At 34.2% G+C, this 27158-nt stretch overlaps 2 protein-coding genes across 4 annotated transcripts in view; both read right to left on the minus strand.

The window, feature by feature from the left end:
- Positions 1 to 18731, minus strand: part of LOC117209229 (beta-3 adrenergic receptor-like) — an 89138-nt gene extending 70407 nt beyond the window's left edge. Inside the window, exon 1 of the mRNA XM_033450981.1 lies at positions 18717 to 18731. The gene's annotated coding sequence lies outside the window, so the exon portion shown is untranslated. The remainder of the gene's footprint in view (positions 1 to 18716) is intronic.
- Positions 18732 to 24938: 6207 nt separating this feature from the next.
- On the minus strand, positions 24939 to 27136 carry LOC117209177 (UPF0454 protein C12orf49 homolog). Of its 3 annotated transcripts, XM_033450871.1 has the most exons (5): positions 26972 to 27136; positions 26548 to 26736; positions 26186 to 26431; positions 25896 to 26111; positions 24939 to 25811 (listed from the first exon to the last, which is right to left on the minus strand). In XM_033450871.1, the coding sequence occupies exons 2-5, from the start codon at positions 26653 to 26655 to the stop codon at positions 25392 to 25394; spliced, it is 990 nt and encodes a 329-aa protein (XP_033306762.1). In that variant the 5' UTR covers positions 26656 to 26736; positions 26972 to 27136; the 3' UTR covers positions 24939 to 25391. The 3 variants fall into 3 exon arrangements, with proteins under 3 accessions (XP_033306762.1, XP_033306765.1, XP_033306764.1); XM_033450874.1 differs by lacking the exon at positions 26972 to 27136 and having other exon boundaries at positions 26186 to 26455; positions 26548 to 26675; XM_033450873.1 differs by lacking the exon at positions 26972 to 27136 and having other exon boundaries at positions 26186 to 26460; positions 26548 to 26673.
- Positions 27137 to 27158: the final 22 nt, after the last annotated feature.

Raw genomic sequence — 27158 nt, forward strand, 5'->3', positions numbered from 1 at the left:
AAGATTGCGCTTAACGAACTAAGATGAGTTAAAAAGGGTCTCTCTGTTGGATATCGTTTGATTCCGATAAAACCGGATTCTCGAGTATAAAGAAAAGGAAAAAATAAAAATATTAAAAAATGGAATACCTTAATCGAAGCAGCACGAAATTATAATTGGAGTTTTATCAAGGGGAAGGGAGAAACGTAATTCCTGAAATAGGATGAGCATATCAAGGGTGGGATGTAACGATTTTCGATATTTCACGGCGATTAAGTGACTCGTAATCGGACGTAGCCCCTGTAACTTATTACTCTGGCGCAGCTGAGAGAAGCGAAGGCGAGGGCGAGGCTAACGAGAATGCGACTGACAACCCAAGAGTCGAAGATAATGAAGAGAGAGAAAGGAGGACAAGCGTTGGAAGCAATAATGTCGAAGGTAAAAATCAATGTATATCTGATATTTTGGAAGATTACGATTTTGTAAATTGTACAACATGGTTGGATTTACGTGTGTATTTTGAATACATAAGTTGATCTTGTTTGGTGGTGGATAATGGATAGATGGTGGACAATGGGTGTGATGAGTCACTGTTCTTATTTCGCTCTATGAGATAGCTGGAGATAGGAATCGTTTGGCATATATCGAATTAAAGATTTTGTAAAGTGGTGCAGGATAGATATTATTTCTTTTTCGTGTTTGGAAATTCAAAATAATTTGATGCGATATCAGTGTAAATCGAAGAGGTTCTAAAATAAATTTATCACTTGATATTAATTTGGAAAGTTTTTAATTTGGGTGTTGTTTTAAACAACAACCTCTTCTGAAATATATTTTGTAAATTAGAATGTCTCGAATATTATTTAAAATGTAAATACTAAATGAAATTTAACAAACATAATTTTCATAAGAAGGTCAAGAAAAATTGATGTGGAATGTGCATCCCGAGCCAATGAAATTCATTTTTCTGTTTTCAATAGCCACTTGTTGCTTTATTACCGATAAACACACGAAAGTTTCTTTCGAGCATGGAGAAAAATTAAAAATAATCATTTGATACATGAAAATTCTAAATAACGAATATTGAAGTTTAAACTGTAAATTTCGATTTATATTTGTCATCCACAAATATTTTATATACGTTTGAACAAATTAGCAAACAAATCTTTGGATATCGTTGATTATTACCAAATATCAACTATTTTCCTACATCATCGCAGTATGATGAATGTACTGTCGAAAAAGATTGCAAAACATGGAACAAAAATTACAAACATTAAAGTATACTTTTATTTTACTGAAGATAGGCAAAGGTTGTATTTGCTACACAAGCTTTTATCTTCCGTGAAAAATAAAAGAATGAAATGACCCAAGGAAACGTCTTTTCAAAAATGTCCGCAGAAAAACATTTTGTTTGTTCGTTCAGAAAAATCTGCTGATATTTTACAGTTTCCCTATAACGAATTTTGCTTTTAATACAAGAAAGAGAAACAGGAAGAACTCTTTAGTTTTGTCCGCCACCGATTCTTAACGTAATAAAAAGCAGAAGCGTCAGATTAATAAAATTGTCGTAACTATGTTACAGAAGGAGACGCGAGAGAAAGCATCACGGATAAAGGAACCAAACGAGAAGAGGAGAAGCTTAAAAGTAGCGCCGCTGGAAAGAAACGAAAAGTTTCGTTTGGCGAGAGTCCAACGTCAGGTCATTGTTATAATTTTGATCGAATTTTTTATTTGAACGAAAGATATTTCGTGATAAGCTTATACCAGATATACAGGGTGGGCTAGCTAATTGGTATCGTCCAAAATATCTGTCTTGTTTTTTGTTGTATGAAAAGACTTTTCAGGACAGAATGATACTATTTCAAGAAGTGCATGTATTAGTGAAAATACTTTCTTCTCAAGTTTACTTTTTTTTTACGAAACTTCAACGTTATCAACGAATATATTTAATGTTATACAATGTTATACAATTTAATGCTATACAATGTAAATTTTTATAACTGAAACAGATAAAAAAGCAATGAAAAAGAAGGTTTAGAAACAAAAGAAAGATGGAGAAAAGAAGCATCGATTATCGGTGATTAACAGTACAAGAATAATTACAGGTGGTTTTTACTCGAAAAGAGTATTATCGAAATTAGGGGGGGGGGGAATTGACGACTACGGAAAAGATCTGTTTTACAAAGTTCTGTTCCTATTCGTTTCACGAAACAGATAGGAAACATAACTTGCCTAAACTATCGAGAAAGTAGTTTAAGTCTATTTCACCGTAGATAGCAGACTCGAGGATGGAAGGAAGGATGAGAAGGAAGAAGATCACGATGGCGATGATAATGAGAACTGTATAAGAATCGAAAGATTATGGCTAAGGCAGTTTATTTATAGTTTGTGCGTTCATTTCGTCGCATATATAGCCTGTATTCTGATCGTGACTCTGACTCTTGTGATTGGATATTTTCTAAACGCATAGATGTAAGCGATTACGACAAGTAGCTATTGTAGTTTAACAGGTAATAATATTAATGCTATTGATGTTGAACATTTTTACCTTTGTAAATGTATCGTTATTAGACAGCAAATTTTTCTGCAAATTTATATTTTCATGATTGCAATTAAAAAAGTGAGATTATCTTATTCCTTTGTATACAGGATGGTTGGTAACTGGCGGTACAAGCGGAAATGGGGTGATTCTACGCGAAAAAGGAAGTCGAAAATATAGAATAAAAATTTTTCGTTTGAGGTTTTGTTTTCGAGAAAATCGACTTTGAATTTTCGCTCGGTACGCGTGCGGTACGTTATAACGAATCTCACTGTAGATCGTTGTCTCCATGGAAAAATTAAAAAAAAAATTTTATACTATATTTTCGACTTCTTTTTTCGCGTAGAATCACTCCCTTTCCGCTTGTACCATCAGTTACCAACCACCCTGTATATCATCATCGAGAATTAACGAACATTTTTCTGCATCTAATTGTAAGAAAGAAAAACCCGAATCTTGGAAACAGCGCAACTGAATGTTCTATGGTCCTCATAGAGCGGCGAAGAATCTAAGTTATACCGCCACGTTTGATTATGCTGGAAGCACGCGTCTGTTCGTGTTCCATGCACAGACGTTCTCGTTCACGTATTCGGTTGGTCCGTGGTCTCTAAACGACTTTAAGAACCGATTCTCTCGACCTGATCACTGCTATCGATTCGAATGCCGAATTGAAACTGGACAACGACTTGATGTATCGATTCCATTGCATGTCCCAGTTCCATCGAACCTGGCACGTTCAGATAAGGACACTGGGAGTCAGCAGGGTAGCTCCTTCCCCTCTGTGACTTACTGACTTGATTTAGGCTTGATGTAAACGAGCAATACGATGCTATTGAGACTTTGCAAGATCTGCATTTTTGTTACTAGGTAGAACAAATATGTACTTTTAACTTTTAATGGGAAATAAATATTAACAGCAGCGTTATGTATGATGACATTTAAGATGAAAGTGTAAGACTTGGAAGATTTGTGTTTCTAATGACAGAACTGTGGATGGCTGTGCGCTCACGATAAATAATGTGTGTAAATAATACAATATATCGTTATTAGCGTTTCTTAATATTTCTTAATGTTTCTTAATGTTTTTTAATAATTCAAATTTACATTGTGTTAAATTTATGAAAAGGTAGTAATATTTCTTCTAATTATTATTAACGTATCGTTTATTCGTGTTTGTATCCTTTGCTCAGATTTAAATATTGTTACTAAAAATCGACCATAATGCTACTTATGAATAGTAATGTGAATAAAGCTATAAATCTCTGGTTTAGTATACATATTTAGTATACGTATGATATGAATACGGCTTGTAAACGAATTGTAGAAAATAGAATTTTATCCTTGGATTACATCTTTAGAAAGACATATATATCCATTGTATTGGAAATTCCCATCTATCACAGTGAAATCATATATATTCATATCCATTGCATCAGTAGATGCATAAAAATATAAAAATACCGAATTGTGAAGCGTCACCGATACGAAATCTTAATGACGTCGCCACATTTTTGACCGATCACGAGTAAACTCGTGTTTCTATGCGCAAACGTTTGTTCATTTCTCCATAATATAACTGATGGAACGTGTTAGTTTTTATACGAAATAGCCGGTCAACGTAGACAAATTTACCAAATGTCCAGCTGGACAAATTGTAAAATAAAAATTAAATAATAAAAACAAAAAAAAACGTGGACCTGGCACCGAGTCAACGATCGTGATCATGGCGCGTATTCGGATGGAATCAATGCACCTGGCTAAAGCAATCGAACGAACAGACTCTTCATAGTCTTCGTAGATTCTTCAATGCGACCTTGACACGTTTGCTACGGTCTACAGCGTGTTCCCTTTCGAAGCATAACACTGTTATTGACAGTGGTGGAACTTCATTTCGAAACTGAGGCACATTCAGAACCTCCGTTTTATCGCAAAGTTGTTCTTACTGGAGCAATGAAGAAAGGGTATACTGACGTGAAATATAAAGGGTGGGACGATATCATGGAACAAAAGTTCTATTAAAAATAATTTTAAGAAAGAGATAACAGATTGCCATTTGTTTTCATAATTTTATGAAATTTCTTATATATTCGAATATATTACTACGATATATTATTACGACGTGCCTTAGACTTCCTTGATGCAGACTTTATTGGACGAATTGCTGGGAAGCACGGAATAAATCGAGTGGTATGGATTTTCATGTCTGCACTATTATTAAGGATGTTGTGTTTGCTTGAAAGCCGTGGGACGTGAGCGTATTAAAATTGTACATCGTTGAAGCATCTGAGATACTTAGTTTCTTGTAACCAAGTAAGTTCATTTGCTTATGATAGGAAAGAACGTTTAAATAATAATTTATTAAATACAAACAATTACAAAATTATATCTCCAAAACTATAATAGACAGCGATAAATGTTTTTTTCAATTCATTTTAGATATTTGAAAATTTTCATATCTTGTAACACGAGTATAGCGGGAACAGGTCAGTGTAGATTTTATAGCGGAACAATAAATCCTTATCCCGTAACTTTTTTTTAATTACGTGGGTTAAAGTTAAAATTAGCTGTTCGCGAGCTGTTTGAGTTTGCAACAAAATTTCATATATCAGAGCTGCAATTGAGAGCGGAATTAAAAATATCGTCTTTAGAAAGGGTAATTTGAAAATTTAATCTGAGGGAAAGAGTCACTTATCGAGTACAGTGCTGGAAGAATTGATTGATATGGATAGTTCCCCTTCAATCAATGAAATTGATAAAAGGATTCAAGTTTAATGAATGGTAATTACTAGGCGTGTCAGTTAAATAGCATTCGTACGTCACAGACTTTTACTGAAGTTGATTGCCAACGAAACATCTGAACATTTTTCTTCTATGACAAGTTTCAAAATTTATATTCAGAAACATGGAACGTTTAAGTATAATTCATATGTAAATAATGATCTAATAGATATTATTAAAACATGATATTTTACAATAATAATATTTACAATAATATACAATAATAAAATAATTTATATCAATAACATTTTTATAAATATTATAACAATTATGAATTGCAATAAGCATTGCTTATTTACTTAAAATGCAATTTTATAAGTTGGAGCTCCTATCATCTTTAAAAGACCTGAGTATTGGAAACTAAAGCATTCTCTAATATGAAGAAAGATGAAGTATACTTATGTATATACATATATACAAGTATACTTATGTATATATATATATATATAAACGATACAATACTGGATAGGATACTCGGAGAACACATGAAATTGCAACTTCTATGACGGATTTCGTAAACAAGGTCCAATATATCGATCGAAGGTAGAAATTGGTAGTATTGCTTCGAAGATTCAGTAAGATGCACGAAATGAATAGAAGTGATTGTAAAATGACATGATGAATTTTTATAAAGTTTAAAGATTTAAGCGAATAATTTAACAATAGATCTTTGTTGTTTAAGACCTTCGCTGCTACTGATAGATATGTTGCGTCGCTTCGATTATATCTAATTAATTGAAAATCTTTTCCGCAAATGTTTCTTATTTTTTGAAAATATTTTGTTTAACAGAATCAAACTTTCTAAAAGTATCGTTCAGTTCCTAAGAAGAGAATTTTCGAACCATGCTTTATATAATAAAATAATTATATTTTCGCGTATTTTACTAAAGCAGCCACTTTCTTTATTCGCATACTAAATTCAGTGGAACAAACTATGTACAATGCGACACGTTGGAAACGTAACGCTGTAATTTTATAAGGGTCTGAGTATTGTAACATTTTATCTTTCATGAAAATCAAAGGAAAAGGGGAGCTGCACCTGAAAATACATTAGCTCGTTAATTGCTCGACTAGGTATTAAACTTATCTGGTACAAACATCTTACCGAATAAATATTAATTTAATAATAATTAATTAACAAAAAATATTTCTTTTACTTGCATCGTTGTAATAAAACAAATCACGTGCAGAGAAAATCATGGTTAATCTATAATATAATCATCGTAAGTTGTGATAAGAAATCGATTGATGCGCCATTTTTTATATATTATATATTAATCAAGTCGATAGGTAAACAATGATACGAAGAAATTTATCTTTTAAACTACCGATTCAAGTAAACTCATAAATAAGCAAATCCACGTAATTCCTATTGAAACTTAATTTGATTCGCTATCCATTTAAGTCTTAAGGTAGATCTATAAATCTAATATTTTCAAAGGTAACTTTCTTTCCTATTGGAGCTATTTCTCTATATTTCATGGCAATCCAGTATTTCTCCTTAGGCCATGCGCGCACTACCGACAAAACTGTCACTTTAGCTGTTATACATATATGGCGCTATGCTCTCGTTCACATCAATCAAAAGTTCAATTTCTTTTTATTCCCATAACGCCATATACGTATAACAGCTAAAGCGACAATTTTGTCGCTAGTGCGCGCATAGCCTTAGGGGTATCGTATATAACACCTAAATCTTTTAACCGATAGTATACTCGACTCGATGAAACAAGCTAAAACAATAGAGAGATAGAAAAACAAAGAGAGACGATGAAAAGCTAATGCACTACAAAGCCCAATAGTAAACAACGATCGTTAACAACGTTGCATCGATATTTCCTTTACAAACACGCAATTCGCTTGGCGGCTATAAATCTCGAGCTCGATCGAGTGACCAGCGTCAAAAAGGCGGAAACGGCAATCGAGATCGACGTGATCGCGAATCTCTTCTAAATATTTGCCGAGCAAACTAATGCATTAGCGTTCGTGGAAATACACAAAGTCGACGTAGCTGGTCATTAGACGCAGCAGAGGGGCTTGTTCCGTGTGCGAACCTTTTACAAGGCAGCCTTGACACGTTTCCGCGTATGATCGTCTAATTGTATACTTTGAGAGCACGCAAGTATATAAGGATGTGGAAGAGGGTTGATGATTTCGTGGCGAAACCTCGAAATTTAATGGGTAGCAAGGAGAACAAATAAGTCGCTGAGAAGTTGGCAAAACAAGCAACAACCGGGAAGTCCTCGATTTTTATGGAGATGCAATGTTATACAACGACAACAGTATTACGGCAGAATTTCAGAAGAGTAAAAGATGCAAAAGTACGTATCACATATAGAGATAACATAAAATATCGAAAATATAATGATCATTAGAGGGCAGATTTTTATGTACGAATGAGAACATGGAGGATGATGCAAGAATGCACAAAATACATGTTCAGATGAATATTGTTAAATATAATACAACTTTACGGTATAACATAAAATTAATGAAATTACGTATTTTTATAGCGGATTAAAATTTTATTAACATTTTTCGTACAATCTATTTTTAGCCAACATTTTTTGTACAGCTATTGAAATTGATTTATGACTTCAGCAAATCACCTGCCAATCTTGAAGAAAACCTCACTATTCACTCAGAAGTATCCACGAACTATGCAAAATTTCGAACAAAACTTCTAATGACTTTTTCATCGATGTAAATTGACGGATATCACGAATCAAAGAAACAGATTCTAGACGACAATAAACACAGTCCATCTCTAAGCCCAGATAAATCCCTCGAACGTGTTTTAGGCGAAGTCCTGGATGTGGATCCGGCGAAGCTAGATTATATACATCGCTCACCCTCAGCCAACGGGTAAATTGAGCATAAGACCCTTATGAGTTCTCTACGGGCTATCACCTATACTCCGCAACAACCCTTAACCCTCCTGTCATTAGTGTCTGATAGATCGATGAGAATAGAGAAGAAGAAAGAAAGTGAGAGAGGAAGAGAGGGTAGCTTGATTTACGATTACAATTCCATCGTGATCTGATTAAGGATACGTGTAAACGTGTTACACGATAGCTACGGTAACAGAGGTGATCAAGAACACGTATTGATCCGTGCGAGAGATGCTGATTGATATTTGGTCGGGTTATTAATGAATCATTCGTGTGAATTGGTAAACCGTGAACTGCACGAAATGTGTAAGTACAGCCTAGCTCAAAAGTCTCCAAACACTTATTATTAGATTGAAAATGTTGATATCAAGCCTTACATTTTATTTTCTCAGTACAACATTTTTATAGCCGTATAAGAGATTTTGTATGCATCAGTGCTGATCGCCGTTACCGGTCGTCTAACAGGCGCGATGCGACGACCGGATAAGATGACAGCTAACCCAAACCTACATATGCAAATTACAAACAGAAAATAAGAATTAGGTTCGAGTTATTTTACCTGTGCGCCATGCCGCGCATACTACTGACGCATATGTTGCCAAGGATGAACATTTGTAGACAAAATTATTCATTATTCATTGAGAGGAGATAGCTTCCCTGCAGTTACAGCGAAAGTACTATTAAACGTTACGAAATTTAACGCACTAGGACTTAATTAATTAGTATTTATAATAAATGTAAAAGAGTTATGACTTGAGATAATCTTTGGTCATCCTATGTATTATAATATTTTTAAAAAATTGACCTTGAGATTTCATAAAGAAAAGAACGATTGGTGTGGCAAACGGTTTGACATGAAAGTGATTTCAATTTCGGTACCGCCAACACTTTGCGCAGAAAGGATGAAAGTCAGTGAAAGGATGCCAGTTTCGTACTTGTTTTTTTTTTTTATTTAGTTGTTTACATTTACAATTTGTCCGATTTGGACATTTGGTAGAATCAGTTTCGTACTTATAGCACAAATATCTGGACATAACTATCTTTGGAGCCAAGGTAGCGCGGATAACCGCCCGTCTCCGTGACACATTTTCTTTTTTTTTTTTATTATTTAATTTGTATTTTACAATTTGTCCAGCTTGACATTTGGTAAATACATATACAATATGAAACTGGAGGCATTGTCTTCAAAGAGTCAGTTAAATTCACGCAAGCAATCAGAACGGATAATACAAATCCCTTTCATTGGACAATTATTATATCGTTTTTACGTTATGGGACTTTAATTATATTATTTATTACTGCTTGTTACTGTTTGTTTTGTTGTATTGTTATTATCATTAGTAGTAAAAGTAGTAAACTTCAACGTCGCGATGCAATTATTACACCATTGACGTCACAATAAAATAACATTGGACAAGTTTCTGCGAGAAAATATTACGGACGAGTTCAGAGCAGTGGCATTTACAGTACGTGCTGTAAATTCGAAAATGCCGAACTCATGTACTTTCGCTTCAACGTTCGTCCATGTCGATGATTGTACAAAGAATACTCGGAAATACCAGGTATCGTCGTCGTCATAACTGAGATATTAAAAGACAAAAATTCGATAATCTAATATCTAAACTGACTGGAAAGGAAATTGCAATACAAATGTATTGATAAGACATGTAATTGTTCGACACTCAAACGACCAATTAAAATCAGTCGATCGACGATGTCGTTCATCATCTCCGATAACTTCGTTCAGCGACCTCCAGGTTCGTCTTAAGCCAGAGCATACAGGAAACGTGCACTGCTAACGGCCGCAAGAACGAAGAGGAATTTCAAGCGTATCTGGCGCGACTATCGGTCTCAGCAGACGTCCGCGTCCTCTCTTATCGAGAATAAGGTGCCCGACTGTCTGGCCAAGTAGTTTGCTCTGTATCCGAGCCAACTCGCCTCTCGGTGTACACAGAATAACCCTTCCATTTCGTTCTATCCAGCATGCGTTCTTCCGTCAGGAAGCTTTCTTACGCTTCGTAGATACGCGTCGTTGTGACTCGTTTACGATCGTTCCACCCTTCTACGTGGGATAAACAAGCAGTGTACCTGGTTTGTTAGCCTGTTTGGTGCACGAACCGCGCCGGGGTTTAATGAGTCGAAAAACTTGTTTCAACAGGGTCTTTGCTCACCTCTCTCTATTTAATGGTTGACCTCAAGGAAGAGGGTGAGTTGCCTCTTGAATCGGGCGAATGGTTCTTCCAAGGTTACACAACGTGAATAATTGATTTTTCAGATCTCTCTGGAGATCCGGAGGGATGACTGGTGGAATGGATGTTTTGCATCGGTAAAGTGATAAATACAAGGTGGTTCGTGTAATTGGATGGAACTCTATCTTTACGATAGTTAGAGATGGAGGAATATTTCACGGAAGAAAATGAATCATTTAAGCACAGTCATTTGGCTTAACTTGATTCTGTCTAACCTTTTAAATAGCTTTTCTGGATTTTATTTAATCGTACATTATAATTTCATTTATAACAAAACCTGCTCAGTCAGGAGATTAGGGGTGATCTTTATTTTTAGTTAAAAACTTCATCGTAACTCTAACTATAATTTGTAATATGTTATATTCGTATTTTATTATAATTAAACTATGGACTTTTATGCATTCATGGGAAATTAAAAAATCATTGGAGTGCTGGCCAAGGGTTATACGATAAACAGAAAGGCAAATGGGGAGAAAAGTTTCACACACGTTGAATTAAATTTTAAGAGTTTATGGAACTCTTTTTTTCAAATGTGAGTATGAAATTGAATACTAAAACAGGCACAATGGGACGAAAATGAAGGTATCGAGAGCAGTTACATCTATCCATTAAAGAGAATATTCGAATAGATACATATGTATGTACTTTAGTACCTACTCTACTATGTGATAGTTAGAAAAGGTAAGAAACATGGTAATGATTACGAAGATATAAGGTATATAAGGTACTATTATTCGTTGTACTTGACGTACAAGGCAAGCGACAAATTCAATTGAGATTCTTATCAGTTACCGCTGCCTATGAAATGAAAATCCAATTAGATGTAAAATGAAAATGTAATTCCATTAACGAAAAAATCGATCATTGCCCACCAACTAATTGTTTCGTTATGAGAAAAAGAACTATATGTAACAATCTAAAATTTAAACGAGCAATCACGTATATTATAACAAAGGTTCTTTCAAACCTATTTTCTTTAAACTCAGAAATATATTTGGATGATAGAGAAACGCGGTTTATTAGTCTTAAATTTATTAGAAAATATTAAAATATTTATTTTGGTGTATCTACTGCATCGAGCAAACAACGAAATAAGAAATCCTCCACTTCCTGTTACAAAGTTTTTCGCCCGACGACCGTGAATTACTGGTCGCGACTATTCTATCTGAAGTTTACGAGCGTTTCCGCCGTTCGATATTCGTCTTGGAGACAACAGAACAGGCGTATCGTGTCTGGTATCGCGTAACACCGCTTTTCTGAAGGAATTTTATATTGCGAAGTGGAAGAATGCAACGTCTATAATTCTGTGTCGAACCACGCTACTCGCTCTAGTATCAGACATTTTTATATTTTTATTTTTTTGCCGAGAAACCACGTTGATCTTCCTCCATCACGCTTTCTTCGTGCAATTTATTTTCTTCACGAAGAGCAAACGAAACAAAACAAACATGAATTTTCGATTTTTGACTTGGTGCGAGATAAAATTTGCCATGTCACGAATGTTATTAGTCATACAAACAAGGGATTGTACCTTCTCTACTTTAATCTCTTACGCGTTGTACCTTTTTGTTGAATATCAATAACAATGTTATGAATAAATATCAAATAGTCAGCTGGAAGTGTACAAGGTGTTCCAGAATAAAGGTATGTGGCGGATCGGTATCAACAGGACGCCGACAGGTCGAGGCATCAACGCGGCGCAACACCTCCTGGGCGATCTGTTGGTACCAACCGCCAATACTAGAGGGCTAGGACGACAACGAGTCTGTCTAACTCGCTAGCGGTCGAATATACGAGCGATTGATACAAATACCGCACCTAGCGAGACTCCCTCTACGTCTAGGGCAGAGACTACCAGGCATAGCCTTACTGACGAGTCCACCGGTAGTCCCGGGACGAAACGCTAAACTCTCTTTTCATCCGCCACAGGTATTTATTTCGATCAAATTGTCGAGGTACAGATTTAGGCGAAGGATAATTCAGTTGCTTCTTAATTATATAGTATAGGATTTTACTTATTCAGAAATATTAGAAATTAAGGTTTCCAATAATTTCTATCCTAAATGATAAGTTTATTGATAGATGGATCTATCGTTATTTAACATGAACTAAAAATACAGTAATGTGCTGTAACTAAGACAACTAAATGGGTAGTTCACAACTTACAACTAATAGCTTACAACTCATAACGACTCGGCTACTCAACTCTCGACTCCCCACAACTCGACTCTTAGTTAACGACTACCGATTAATTCCTTTTTGTCTTTTTTCATACGCCCATCACGTACATGTTTCATAACCATCCGCAATCATGATCACGCAGGCCTTCTTCCGCGTAACTATTCGACTGAAGGACCGACGACACATTCTGGGCTTGGCCCATTGAAGTTTCCCAACCCTTTCGGCCTGTCGGAGGATTTCTCGCAACATTGTTTACAGTTCACCCGATATTTCTTAGGCAATCTGTCCACGATACTACAATAGAATTGTAAAAGATCATTTTTTAATCCATATTGACGATGGATGGATCCTGAAATATAATTAAAGACAATTATAAGGGATCGTTTTGAAATGGAGGAACGATTGCTTTAAATGGGAATTTTAGCTTCTTCTGGAATGAAATAAAACAGAATATTTGTTCTGATATCCAAGAAACAGTGTAGCATAAAACAAATTAGAACAGTTAATTGACTTCGACCTTACGCTTGAATAGAGATTTGGTGGAAATAAAAACCAATGCAAAATTGAATTTGACACCCTAATAGCGTTCGATTTTACCGAATGTAACTTCGTCTTCTTTTTTTCATCTAGCCATATCTCTTTATTCGATACCAAATTTTTCAATAGCCAAAATGTAGACACACGAGGTTTAATAACTTTTCACGTTCAATACGTTCGTTACAGCTTCCCAGTATCCCACCATTTTCTATGCTATCAACTCGAAGCTTGGAAACAACAATTGTTTACTCGAAGAGAATCACAAAGCCCTGTGAAAGAAAAATAATCAATATTTTTTTATAGTGTTTCTTTCAAATTTAAATTATTTAATTACCCAAATTATTAGAATATCGAAGAGCAGCGTAATAGAGGAAGTAAACGTGAAAATAACAATTATTCGACTTTATATTTACACCGAATGGCATTAAATTATATAAATCATTTTCAATTTTAAAATTATTATCCAATAGTTCAGATAGCTCATTGTATCGATAAAAATGGAACTAAAATTAAACAGGAAGCTTAGAGCTTGTTAGTTTTCATAATGACGTCACATCGATGATAAATTTAGCATTATAAAAATATTACAAAATTAATTTATACACCTAATAAAATAACCAAACTCACGGAGATTAGCTCACATTAAAAAAGAAATGTATGCGAAATGTCGCGAATATATTCCAGCGAAGCTAAAATAAAGATTGAAATGTTTTAAATGGCTCGTGTTGATAATAAAAATAACTGTGGCAACGGACACGAACACGTTGATAGTGGTCACTGTAGTCGCTATAGATAACAAAGAAAATCTCGGATCCGTTCTCGATGTAAATTCAACTGCCGACAATGCTCAATAAACTGAACCATAAAGCGAAGCATTCAGTCGCTCACACGTAAATACTTAGCTGCGCCTAATTTTCGTAAACGAACCAAGTATAATCACATTCCACGGAATTCTGCCTTCCATACCCTCTCTATCCTTGGCTCTTCCCATTCGCGAGAAATACGAACGCGTACTCCGATCATTTAATGGTGGGACACGGCGTATCTACGGGCATACGTAACTATAAGTCGGTTAAAAATAGAATCTCGCGTTAAATAATCGTAGATGAAATTCGAAAACGAAACAAGCATCGAGTTATCCATTGATCTTCCAAGTTCGATCCAAACTACTGTAATTACAGTTACGTAAGATCACTTACTTAACACTCTATAACCGGAACTTCGTTTTTTGTAGAATTGAAATTTATATAGTTTCTGGCTTTGGTTTGAAAACTAAGAATTAATAATCGGATAGTATGAACAGACTACTTAGTATCGAAATAACGATATAGTGGCGTACAAGTTTCCAGGCAGATAAATTTTTTGCTTTGACAAATCTGTTCTGAAAATAAGATCTAAACGAATTTTAACTAATGTTGGATATAGAACATGATAGAATTTATTTGTCGTAGAATCCTTTTTATTTTAAATTTTATGCTCTTACGTTTTAACGTGGAATTATTCTCAGGATTACTACGTCTCGTATATATGTGTGCGACATTCATACGATAATCGCTTATTATTCACGTTATAGTACCACGCCATAATAATTTGCTTATAATTCTCAATGAGAATTGATTGTAAAATTCTTTCAAATAAAACAAAAATGTGTGCGACATTTAAGTACTTTAATTATAGTTAATATTTTGATACGTCTTATTTCATAATTGATATTAAAGCAACGAGTAGTTAATTAGTATGTAATTAAAGTAAAAATTGTAAAGCGACTAGCTGCGACGTACTTATTTCCTACCTTTGTGCAAAAAGAACTAAAACAAGAGTTAACTTAAAACTAGTTATTGATCCGAAGTCTTAACTACGTCAAATATTTAATATTAACGTGTTGTCTGACCATCGATTGTTTTCTATGTTTTATCACTTGCGCTCGCAGTGAAATTTTAATTTTCATACAGCATTCTTTTTATCGGGTTATTAAAGATATTTATTATACTTTTTCTAAAGAACTTTGAAATAAAATTTGGTTCCGTCGATCATATGAAATAGAGAATTTCTGAAACCTTGATATTTCTCTTTACCATATGATCCACCTTATATGGAATAATATTATTTGCTTAAAAACACAACAAACATTTTAAGCGATTTAAATCATTTTCACAATTCCAATCACCGATGATAAAAGATGAAACTTTCGACCAATAAATTAAAAAAAAAAGAATGAAATTACAACAAACACTCAGCATAATAGCTTCCTACATTTAACTAAAAATTAATAAAAAATGAAATATGAAGAATACAACAAATCCGGAAGATACAACTTTCCATCTATCTATGATTCTGTATAACATTTGCTCTGCATACTTCAAAGTTTGCCCAAAGCTAAATATTAAATATCGAAAATTAAACATCAAAAACAAGTCAAATATCAAGGAATTCAGAGCGATGTTCCTCGCTTATCCTCCACTTATCATTCCATACTCTCCCATAACATCTGTTCTCATTCCTCCAAGATTCCTCCAAAACTGTTAATTTCCTCCGGAACAAGAAGTGAATTCTTTGCAAAATCTTTGGAGAAATCTAAATTTCTAATCCGGTCAGAGATGAATAGCCAGAGGGATGCACCGGACCGTGCAGAATTGAAATGTAAACCAGACGAGTCTTGACTTCTGCGGGCGTAAAGTTTCGATTGCTGCAACGTCCCCTGTGATACGTAATCGTGGAAAGCGAAAAAAAAGAGGAAAAAGCTCGAACGGAAGGAAGAAGAGGCGAACGTCTTTACATCGAGGCTGGTTCGCGAAAGGTTGTAGACCTTGCTTGTATGTATTATTAACGCGGTGTACATCGATTTTGTCTGCCTGCCTCCGTAAACTCATTTCCATCGCCGCGGAAACGCTCTTCGAAACGAATCGATCTACCGTCGAGGATTTTCTCAACACCTCACCAAAGAGAAATCGACGTGAATCGTGGACATCGTGACCGATCGACGGACCGCCCGGTCAACGAAGCGATTTACCAAAGAACGTTTAAATCGAAAGCTTCGACGCGGAGGTGGTGAGTTTATTTGTTTGCACGCTTTTGCGCGCGGACGTTCCTTTATTGAGGATTAGCCGTATTGTTCATTGGAATGTGAAGTATAAGTGGTAGAAGAAGTGGAAAAAATGTATGGACGATGTAGTAGAATGAAATGAGTAAAAGGGATTATTAAGCTCTTTCGTACGTGTAACGATTTAGTAACATGAATGAATTATTGAATTTGAAGATATCGTTTGTAAATTTTGATGTTATTAGTTGTAAGTGTCGTAAGATGTAAAACACGATGACAACGAGTCGAAAAGTTATAGAAACTTCTTTTTTTTTATTTGGAAGAATTTTACAATCAATTCTCATTGAATTATAAGTATATAAATTGAATTATAAGTAAATTATTCTGGCGTGGTACTATAACGTGAATAATAAGTGTTTATCGTATGTTTGATTCTAGCTGAATCTAATGTTTAAATCTAATAGAAACTTAGTTGGAAAAGTAGTTAGTTTTTGTAAATTTTGAAATATTAGTGATTTTTGTTATAAATTGACGTTATTGGCTACTGATCTGCGATTAGTGTATTTTAATCTATTATTTACTGTTACTATTTCCTTGGAGCATTTACATTTTCTCACTATTTAATTTTATAAGATTAATGTCGTAAGAATAACAGTCAATATGCAAGATAATATAGAGAAAGGAAACAGATGAGTAGAAGAAATAAAGAAAGTTAGAACGAGGTATAATTACTCGTTTACTCCATTTTTAGGTAAAAAGATAAAAAAGAGAATTTGCATGAATATAAATGGACATTAAGAATGTATGAAAGAAGGAGAGAAAATTTCAGTGTCATGGCCATGACAATAGAAAAGAAAATTTATAAGCAAAAAACGTGTTTGATCAATCGTAAATAATAGAAGAAGGACAATAGAAGGAAAAGAGAATTAAAGTTATCGCTTAACATTGTTCAAAGAGACATGTAATAAATTAGTATGAAGTATAGGAAGTATGAAAGATAACGATACACGAATAAGCTAGGAAAACATCGTACAATGGCGAATAAAAAATGTAAAAAGTTAGGAGAGAATCGCGGAACAAGATAGAATGTACAGATGAATTTCTTTTTCAATTTCCTCTGCGAGAGAAATAGAATCTATGTTGTCACTGAGACAAGATTATAAATTCCAGGAAGCATTACAAAGTAAAAAGTTTCAGTGGCATTACGAAGATTAACTGAGTTTACAAACGACCGTAATGCAAAAACACTCTGACGAGTATCATAATAACCATTAAAGCCGATTATTTTCAAAGAGAAAGATTAGTAACAATGTTATCACGTCACTGATTAATTTACTAAATAAATTAAAAAGGAATAACAAAGAAAACAACCGTTTCTTTGGAATAATATAATACGTCGATTAATAAAATGTTTAATTGTACCCAAATATTTCATTTTATATAGCAAACCTCCTCTCCCAAATTTTATATAAAAAATTCTTTTCTTTTTATAAAAAGCGCTCAAAAGAAAAGCAAAAAGAAGTGTGCAAGAAGATCGCTACACTCTGCGCATAAACAAGGTTATATTTCTATTGTCGTAGCCACACAGACAAGATTCGCGTTCATCGGGTCACGTCGATCTATTTCGTAGCGCGTCCTAAAATAAAAAAAGTCGAAGCTTGGAAAGAATCGTGCAACTCAACTGAGAACTATTCCACGTTGCTGCGGTTCCCGCAAGAAAGAAGATGTCAGCTGTCCGAAAAACGCGTCGATCCCTTTGATCATCCGGAACTTGGTACGTCCGGATCCGATTATCGATTTTAGACTCAATCAAATTCGACGTTCGTACCAGAACTCTCCAGAAAAATAACAGAAAGAATATCTTCCATATTGAACATATTGTACATAATGTAAAGAGAATCTTCTTGACAGATCCTCTGATAAATCCGAAAGTAATATATTTTATAGTTTAATGATTGAAATACGATAGATTCCATACTCGAATAACATTAAACGATCTAAAGCATTCTGACTGTAATTTTAACTCATTTGGAGCCAATGACGTAATACAAAGACAGAATACAGAATTTAAATCACTCATTTACTTCCTTCTCAATCGTCTTAGAAAGAGATAAAATCTACATTGTTATTGCGACAAAATTATAAATTCTATTAACAGGAGCATTACGAAATCAAAATTTCGATAGTATTAAGATTAATCCTGAACTTACAAACATATGTCATGCTAAAAAGTATCGTATTAACCATTCAAATGAATTATCCTTCAGAAAGAATATTTAAAAAATCTCAAAGAGATTCTAAAGGATTTGTAAAAAAATTATAAAGAAATTATAAAAAAAATGATCTTCTTCCCTGAGCCAGGCAACGACATACCAGTTGTGTGTAACTTATTCCCTCCTCCAACATAAAGAGGAACGAAAGACCCATTTTCCAAAAATCGTCTTATAACATCAATAGTTTCAAAAGAATCGAATAAAACTCGTATGGAAATCCAAAAGAAAGAAAAATCAGAAACTCACCCGAGGATGGTCCCATAATTTGATCCAAGCTACCACCATCAACCACTGCAGCCCGTTGCGATTCTGCCGAGCATAGCGTCCGGAAGGTACACGAAAAATTCGTGTCTATCGGTGATATATTTTGACTGTTTCACCGCGACATGACAAATTCACTCGACAGAGGAACACGACAGAAGTTGCTGGCGCGTCGCGCGGTCGTTGAATAATTCCTGTCTCTCCCCTTGGCGGGGGTCCGTCTTGTGGCGCGGAAAGCAGGCTGACAGGTAGCGGCGGCGATCGACTCGTGTCTTCCGTCCGAGCGGATTCTCGAAATCGCGCGCGAGTAGGAGCGACGACGAGCGAGGGTCGTCGCCGTTTGGCCGGGAACAGGCGACCACCCCGCCGTATATCTTCCCTTTGATGCCACGTGCTGGATTTAACGGGCGCCGGGGAAACACGGATGGAGAGGAGAGAACCAAGGGTGGAGAAGGATAAAGATAGAGATAAAGAGAGAGGGAGATTGGTTGCGAGAACTACGTCGGCGCGAGGCGTCGCGACGCCTACACCGACGCGCGCAGTGCGCGCCTCTGTGTGTTTCGAAGAGCAGAGGGAAGCTACCTCTCTCGATCTGTGGATCGCGCACGTGGATCGAGAATCAATTCTTTGCGGTTTGAAGAAGACGGTTTTCTTGGTAGTCCAAACCTGTTAACACGAGAAGATAAGTTAACTCGTTATTCGGTTTATTACTGTTTTGGGTTTATTTATTTAGAGATCTTCTGTTTTTATACATGTCGTCCTGTTTCGATTGAGAATTAATAAATTGTATGATAAATACATTCGTGTATTTACGGAAAGATTTCATACATACAAGGACATTCATTATTTATGATGTATTCAAAAACATATTAATATGTATTACAAACAATGAGTGTATGGAATCCTTTTATAAATATGTCCATTGTCTATATAATATTTATTGTTTATATAGAATTACGTTTGGTTCAAAGAAAAATTAATTCTATGTATACATGCACATATGTATGCGCCAGTATTTTTAAAAGGGTAAAGATTTGATGGTGAGTTGATTATTTAAAAAACTGAGGGAGTCTGTAACGAAGAAATCAAGATATTGTATAATTTTCTTATAATTGAATTTATTCCAACATTGGAACTACAAGATAGATACGTTAAGTTTTTATCTAATCTTAAAAATAGAATTAAAGAAGAATCTTCAATAGGATTATATAAGAAATTACAAATATACATGTCCATAAATACACAAAAAGAATTATACAACCTTTATTGGTGTTGAGAAATTCAGAATCGCACATTACATCTCATTTGAATTAATTTTTTATTTCAAAATAAACGTTTCCCTACAATGAGGAATCCTATATATTATTCGTCGAGTCGATTCCCAATGCTCACTGAAAATTTATGAAATAGCTCGTACTTTACCATATTCACTCGAACAGGAAACCTTTCTTTGCATTATGCATGTATCTATGTTCGAAAACAACATTTTTCCAACCAAACTTACGGCAAACTCTGTGGTACACGTTCGTACACGGAAGTCGATTATTTAATAATATATTAACGTATTTAATACATACAGCATGCCCCCCAATTTAATGTCAAAACTTCGGGAACCTGTAAGGGATCGATAAACTAATTGTAAATAAAGAGAGAAGAAAAAAAATTTTCGTTTGCTCATTTATTTATTTACACTTATTTGTTCGTGCTATCGTCTATTTTATGAAGATACTGTTCAAAATGCTCTCTGCAACAATGCAAGCATTACATTTAACATTGATCGTTCTAATTGCAGCTAGATATTGCCCTGGAGATATCAGATGCACTACAGCTATGATTCGGTCTCTTGGAATACACAAGTGTAAATAAATAATTAAAAGAACGAAAACGTTTTTGTTTCTTTTTCCGCGACTGTCCCCAGGACGAAGTGAAAAGGTCTTGACATTTAAATTGGGGTCACCCTATATATTACTTCTTCATAAATCAACAAAATATGTATGATTTAATACATTTTAAGTACTAATTGCACATGTGCAAAGTACCGTATTTATGATGCGTGACTAAAATATAAATAAAATGAAGTCGATTGTCGAAAATGAATCGAAAATCCATGCCTACATATTTTCTCAATGAAATTGACCATATAAATTAATAAATTTCATATATTATTTAAATTGATATTACATACTGCAGGTTCCTATTTTAAATTTTTATGATACGTTTTTTCTTAATCGTTAATGAAGATAGATATTACTATTATGAAAGAAATATGACATTCTATGAAGGCAATTTAAATAAGAAGACAGGGTCAACGAAAATTACTTATATCCATTGTAAATCTTTCACTTTTATTATGTCAAACGAAAAAACAATGTTTCCAACACCATTGAAACAACTTCTAATTATACCCTTACTATCTTCAAAAGTATATACATCTCAAATCGCCATTTCTGAACAATCAAAATGAAAATCAATAGAATTATCGCGATGAAGCGAAAAAGAGTGGTCTTATCATTCGAGAAGATCGTTCAAGGATCTGCTTGATTCGTTCGCCAAATTCAATTCAGACTCGGAAGGCAGATGGTTGTAAGTTACAAGCGTAGCCGGTCTGATTAATTTGAACAATAGTTTCGAGGTACAATAGACCTATATCTAGTGATGACAATGGAAGTTTAAAATGCCCTGACTCTATTAAAGTATAACTGGACCGCGACATAAACTTTGTCCACTTCCCATTGACTAATTGTTTTCGTGACGTTATGGTTTACCGTTGGTGGAAGTTATGGAAATGAACCTAGGCTATGCATCAGATATCCTAGCAATTCGATTTTCTACGTTTTCGAGTTCCCACTGTCCTTGTTCCGTACCGACGACGTACGAGAAAGAATAGGAGAGGAGGATCTGCATTTCCAATGAAGACCGCCCGTCGACACTGCAATTTGGAATCGCGATTTCTAAGCAGAACGGATTGTTCACTTACTGCACGCCCTTTTTCTGTGAACCCACAAAGAGTTTGACACAACGAAAAAATCTGAAATCCCGATCGTGCCAAGAAAACTGAGGACACTGATCGATGTTGTTATTGAGAAGTTGAAAAAGTAAGGTAACTTCTTCTTTCCTTGTAATTTCTATCGTTTAAACTAATTAAGATATCAAAGATTAACTCTGCTGCATTCTTCACAGCGTTCTGAATTAATCATATTTTTCAGTCGCTAAAAAGTTTCTTAACTTTGAAGAAGATGAAAAGAATCATTAATGACATACTTGATTTCCCGTTTCAACGGTATGATAAATATTTCCTTAAAATATTAAAAGATCTTTTCTTTGTTGAAATGAGAGAGAGACATCGTCTCCTGAGATTTTTCGTGGTTATAGTGGGCGTTCGGCAACAGCTGGTAGAAAATTTATGAGATGGTTCAATAAACCAAAATAAGAGAGAAATGGAGAATAACAGAACTCACGTTTTAGACTTCGTTTTATAGTTACTGACATTCGAAAATCGATGTGTATACGTGTTTATATCTGCGCATGTGTACCTGTGTTCGAATGTAACGCTGCACTTTCCTACCCGCCGAATTAATTAGGTAAAACTCGAGGGAATTCTTTTAGTTGATTCTCGATCAATGGAACCTTTATGCGTCATTAGTAATACTTTCGGAAGTAGCGTTCATGGCACGTTTGGTTATTGGAAATACGATGGACATAAAAAATAAATGAAAAAAACATTATTACAATTGATAAATGAAATTGCTCTGAATGCTAAATATCCAGTTCAAAAATAGCTTCTTCTTTAAAATACGAGTGTCGTAAAATTATAATTATTTACAGAACTCATACTTTCGCTCCTCCGAACGATACAATATGTAAATATTAGCTGTTTACTATTTTAGTAATAAAGATTTAAAAATATCGTAGTTCGATGATCGACACACGTATATACGAAAACTGTATCGATACTACTTTGAATTGGTTGAAGAACGATAAATAAAAGATATAAAGATTTACGTGCATACATACACCAATGTTCTTCTCCCTTCCTTGATAACAAAAACCACGTTAAAAACGAAAAAACGACAGTTTTACGGAAAAGCCAATATTATTGTCAGGTGCTTTAATAGGTCACTTTACCATTTTCGTTTATATTTGGAAATGTTATTTCAATCGGAAGAAAAGATCATAAGTTTTCGCGGACACTGGAATTAAATTGAAAGAGCTCAACTTTCGACATTTATAGAATCAGTTTTAAATATCACTGAACGAAATTCAAACGGGGAATGAGAAACAAATTGTTCATAGCTTAATGAAGTACTAGCAGCTTGATCTAGGATGCAGTTATCGCAAAAAGATAGTGCTAGACCGCAAGCAAACATGTTTACAGCCTGCATGTTGGAAATACTTTCTACAACTCGTCTAGAAAATCTTTTGTGGAGGGAAAAATAAACACGAACCACTTGTTCTGTGATATTTTCTTTTTTTGAGAAATTTTAGTTTGATGATATTTAATTTATTGACTACATAATCTCTCTCTAAAGCCACTTATTTTTGTCGTCCTAATTAAGAGTAATATTTCTAACGAATCATTTTTTTATTCATTGCAGTAGTTACTAAAAGATAAAAAATAAAAAATAATATCATACCTTTCATAAAACTTTACTGAATTCTTTCTTGCTACATACATATATATCTCATCCCGTTCATGAAATTTCGAAAATGTTTCATCTAATTCGTTTATATATTTTTGTTTCAGCATTATCTCAGAATAAAAATCCTATAAAAAAAATAGCAGAAGTGCTATATTTAAAAAAAAAGGTGAATCAGACTAAGGTCAATTCAGCTATTATTTTATGGAAAAAATAAATACCTGCCGGTCTCTCGTTTGATACCAAAAGAGATCTTCGTCGGATGACACCAAAAGTACACCGATCTCCGTAAAACATTCAAAATCAAATAAATCAATAAGCGATAAAATAAAATGAATTTACGAGACACAAAAGAAATAAAAATAAATTTCTTACGATATAAACCAGCCGCAAACAGTTTTGAAAATGACTGACATTTCAAATACGCAGCAACATGAATAATAGGACGTATTCAAAAATTTCGGAGAATGTCGATATATGCCACGGAATTCCAATTTTATCAGCCACAATCAATGCGTGTGCACAAACATTACATATTGTTTGCTTAATTATTCAACAGCAGCGTAAGCTTGGAATTTAAATAGTTAATTACATTACCCCACAATCGGAAATGAATCATTGTATTCCACCAGTAGCTGATTTAGCTACTTCGTTCGTTAGTCATCGTCATAGACGTCGTGTTTGGGGGCTGATCTTATTTCTCTGATACTTATATATGTAATTATCTTCACGGATTAGTGACGGCGTTATGATTAACAACCGATGTAACAATCGATGTAATCCACCGATGAAATCCATGTAAAGGCTTGATTATGATGAACGATGTGAAGAAAATAAACCATGACGAAATTTTGCGTGAAAATATACAAAATAGAAGTATTCTCGATGTGTGGAGACTTTCACCGAGACAAATATCACGGCTATGTACAGTATGCTGATTACAAAACCTTCTAATATCGGATTTAGTGCTTTAAGTAATATCGATTTCCTTTTTGTCCTCGTAGAATACGAGAACACTCGATTTTATCAAGTATTTTACTGGAAAATTAGAGTTTATACAATCTCCTTATTGTAAGATATGAAATGTTCCTTTTTTTCTAAAAAAGCCAAAATTTCTTATTATTTTTTCAACAATACAATTTCTTCAAATTTTTCCTAATAGCCGAAAATTTAATTTTTGTTCGAAAATATAAATTTAAAGAAAATTAAAATATAAAATGTTGAATATAATGAAAGTTTATGCTTAGAATCATTTAAGTTTCGTAGCATGAAATTTAAGATTTATGGCTAAATATTGTCGAGTAGTGTATAAAACGTTACGGTTAACCGGTGCCATTTGTTCCAGTCCGAAAGTAATTTTTGTTCTTAAGTAACATAATAAACCTATCTTCAAGTGAATGTTTCAAATGTTTTGATATCATTCAAACACTTTAAGGAATTGCTTAATCTTCGATTTCTGTGTTTTCAATTTTCGGAATTTATATCATTTTCCTTTCCGAGTGTTGCTTCCTGGCACACATATGTTTGGATTTGTAGAATCAGACCACTTTCACCGTATGATTCAAACACATTTTTATACAAACTTGAATATAATCTGTCACTTCAAATCACGAAATACATATAGTTCTTTTAAAAAAATTTACTTATGACCACGTGGCGGACATACCTCAAAATAGAACCAGACGACATGGCTTTTTTTCATTTCTTTCTATTATAATTCGTGAATCAAGCATGAATAGATTACAAAGATGGAAGCAATCCATTTCTTGCTATCACTCAGTAATAAAATGTTTATATTCAGACATATGTTATAAACCAAAGAATAAAAGTCAAGTCGTTGCTTTTAGTTTTTAAAATTATTATCAATAAAAATTAGGTGAGTAAAATCGAATGGAATCGAATGAAAAACTTCCTCCTCGCTGAAGCATTAGCTACCAGAATCTATAACCTTACAAATCCAACCCCGTACGCTGATCTCAATCATTTTTATCAAAAACATTATACGATAAATTTAGCTTATATTTCAAGGTGGTTGTACGTGAAAGTAATAATCAAACATCGGTAAACGGTAGTTACACGATAGTAAAAGCGAATTGTTGTTTGCATGTATAAGTAGGCAGAAAGGAGAGAAGAGGGTAAGTAATGGCATAACAGAAAAAGATGCAACGACAACAGAGTTGTCGTCATTATTATTGTATGAATCAACATCACGACGATGTCTTTGATGTGAATATGGTGGTTGAAGAGTGTAACAATGCTTCGAATGTGGATCTTTATAGGTATTTTCATGCCGGACGCTTGCGCTGGAAGTACGACACGCAGCCAAACAAACTTGGAAACGGTCTAGATTGCGAAGCCGTTTCTTCACTACATCTTGGTCCCTGTGTGCTTTATGATTGTCTCTAAGTAAACCTAATAGCACATCCTTCCTCCCCTTTATTTGCTGTTAATAACAATGCATCATTAATACTTCTGTTATTCTCTATAATTAAAAAAAAAAAGAAAAAAAGGAAAAACTAAAAGCCACCTTGCCAGGATGTAGGCAGCAGGAAACACAATATTCATAGATAGCACAGCACCCTTGAGCATTACATGTTTTACAGCTATACCTCTCTTTCTTGGCTATAGTTGATGTATCCTCATTTTTATTAGAATCTTTTTGTTCCATATTACAACAACCATTAGGCAAAATTTCTTGTCTAGAGCATACAATGCCACGCTCATCTACTATTAGAACTTTACCCTATCAGAACGATAAGAAATCAGAATGTCACTTAATTTAACATATTATTTTCATTACTCCAGAATGTAATGTACCTGTATGGAATTACGACAAGGATGAACCATAGTATCGGTGTCATTTAAATTTGACACTGCTTCTACATTTAATGGATTCTCGTTTGCCCCTTGATCAACGATTGCCATCTGCCACAGTGGTGGTTTACCAGATGCTCTCAATTGCTCCGATAATGCATCATCATCAGAAATTAAGTCATCGTTATTGTCATTAATTAGCATAGGGTCCATGTCATCAAGATCATTATCCAAAGCAAATGTCTTTTTCTAGGGATCAGATAATATTCTGTTCTAAACTCCAAATCAAAATTCATATGTTTGATCATGCAAACTTTCATATACTTATAATATATATTTCAATACAATTTTCCGATATTGTTTACCTCGTTACGAAAAAGTGAAAAGGCGCAGTAGGTAAGAGACAAAGCAAAGATGAGCCCAAGTACGAGGCGCCGTCTAATGATCCTGAACAGGCTGCCACAACTCGGCATTCTTTCCACTTTTTGCAATTTATTCTCGTATTTTTATTCGACATTAAATTTCCAGTCTTCTATTCCAGCACATGATTGTAACTGATAGCACAAAGTAATTTTATTTAACTATTTCTGCTATAAAATTTTGTGTGATTAAAAATGCTAATCGCATGAAAAATATCAAAGTGTAAATTGATATACAAATTACATTCAGTATGACATGAGTTGATATAAAGAAAGTGTGGAAAATTTTTTTTTTATTATTATGTTGTTATGTTGTAGGTTATGTTGTTTTTGTTATAGTCACATTGCAAACGTTTTGTGAAACGCTTACCCATCTTCAAATGTGAATAGTTATAACATAAACTTTTTATCAGTCAATTGTATGATCAACAGGACAGACCGATATTTCGTTATAAAATTTATTAGGTTCCTGTCACCGAATGTCCAAATAGTGATATAAGAAGTGCATTGGCCTGCTCAATATGGCAGTAAAGTTGGCAGTACTTTATGTTAGATGT

This window comes from Bombus bifarius, unplaced genomic scaffold (genome assembly GCF_011952205.1).
Source record: "Bombus bifarius isolate JDL3187 unplaced genomic scaffold, Bbif_JDL3187 scf7180000008166, whole genome shotgun sequence".
Taxonomy (NCBI): Eukaryota; Metazoa; Arthropoda; class Insecta; order Hymenoptera; family Apidae; genus Bombus; species Bombus bifarius.

What these genes read in the sequence shown, in the direction of transcription:
- LOC117209177 (XM_033450871.1), bottom strand. Translation starts at nt 26,655, where the DNA reads ATGCCGAGTTGTGGCAGCCTGTTCAGGATCATTAGACGGCGCCTCGTA. An exon ending in CTTGTCGTAATTCCATACAG is followed by an intron (nt 26,112 to 26,185) that starts GTACATTACATT and finishes TCGTTCTGATAG; the next exon opens with GGTAAAGTTCTAATAGTAGA. An exon ending in GCTGCCTACATCCTGGCAAG is followed by an intron (nt 25,812 to 25,895) that starts GTGGCTTTTAGT and finishes TGTTATTAACAG; the next exon opens with CAAATAAAGGGGAGGAAGGA.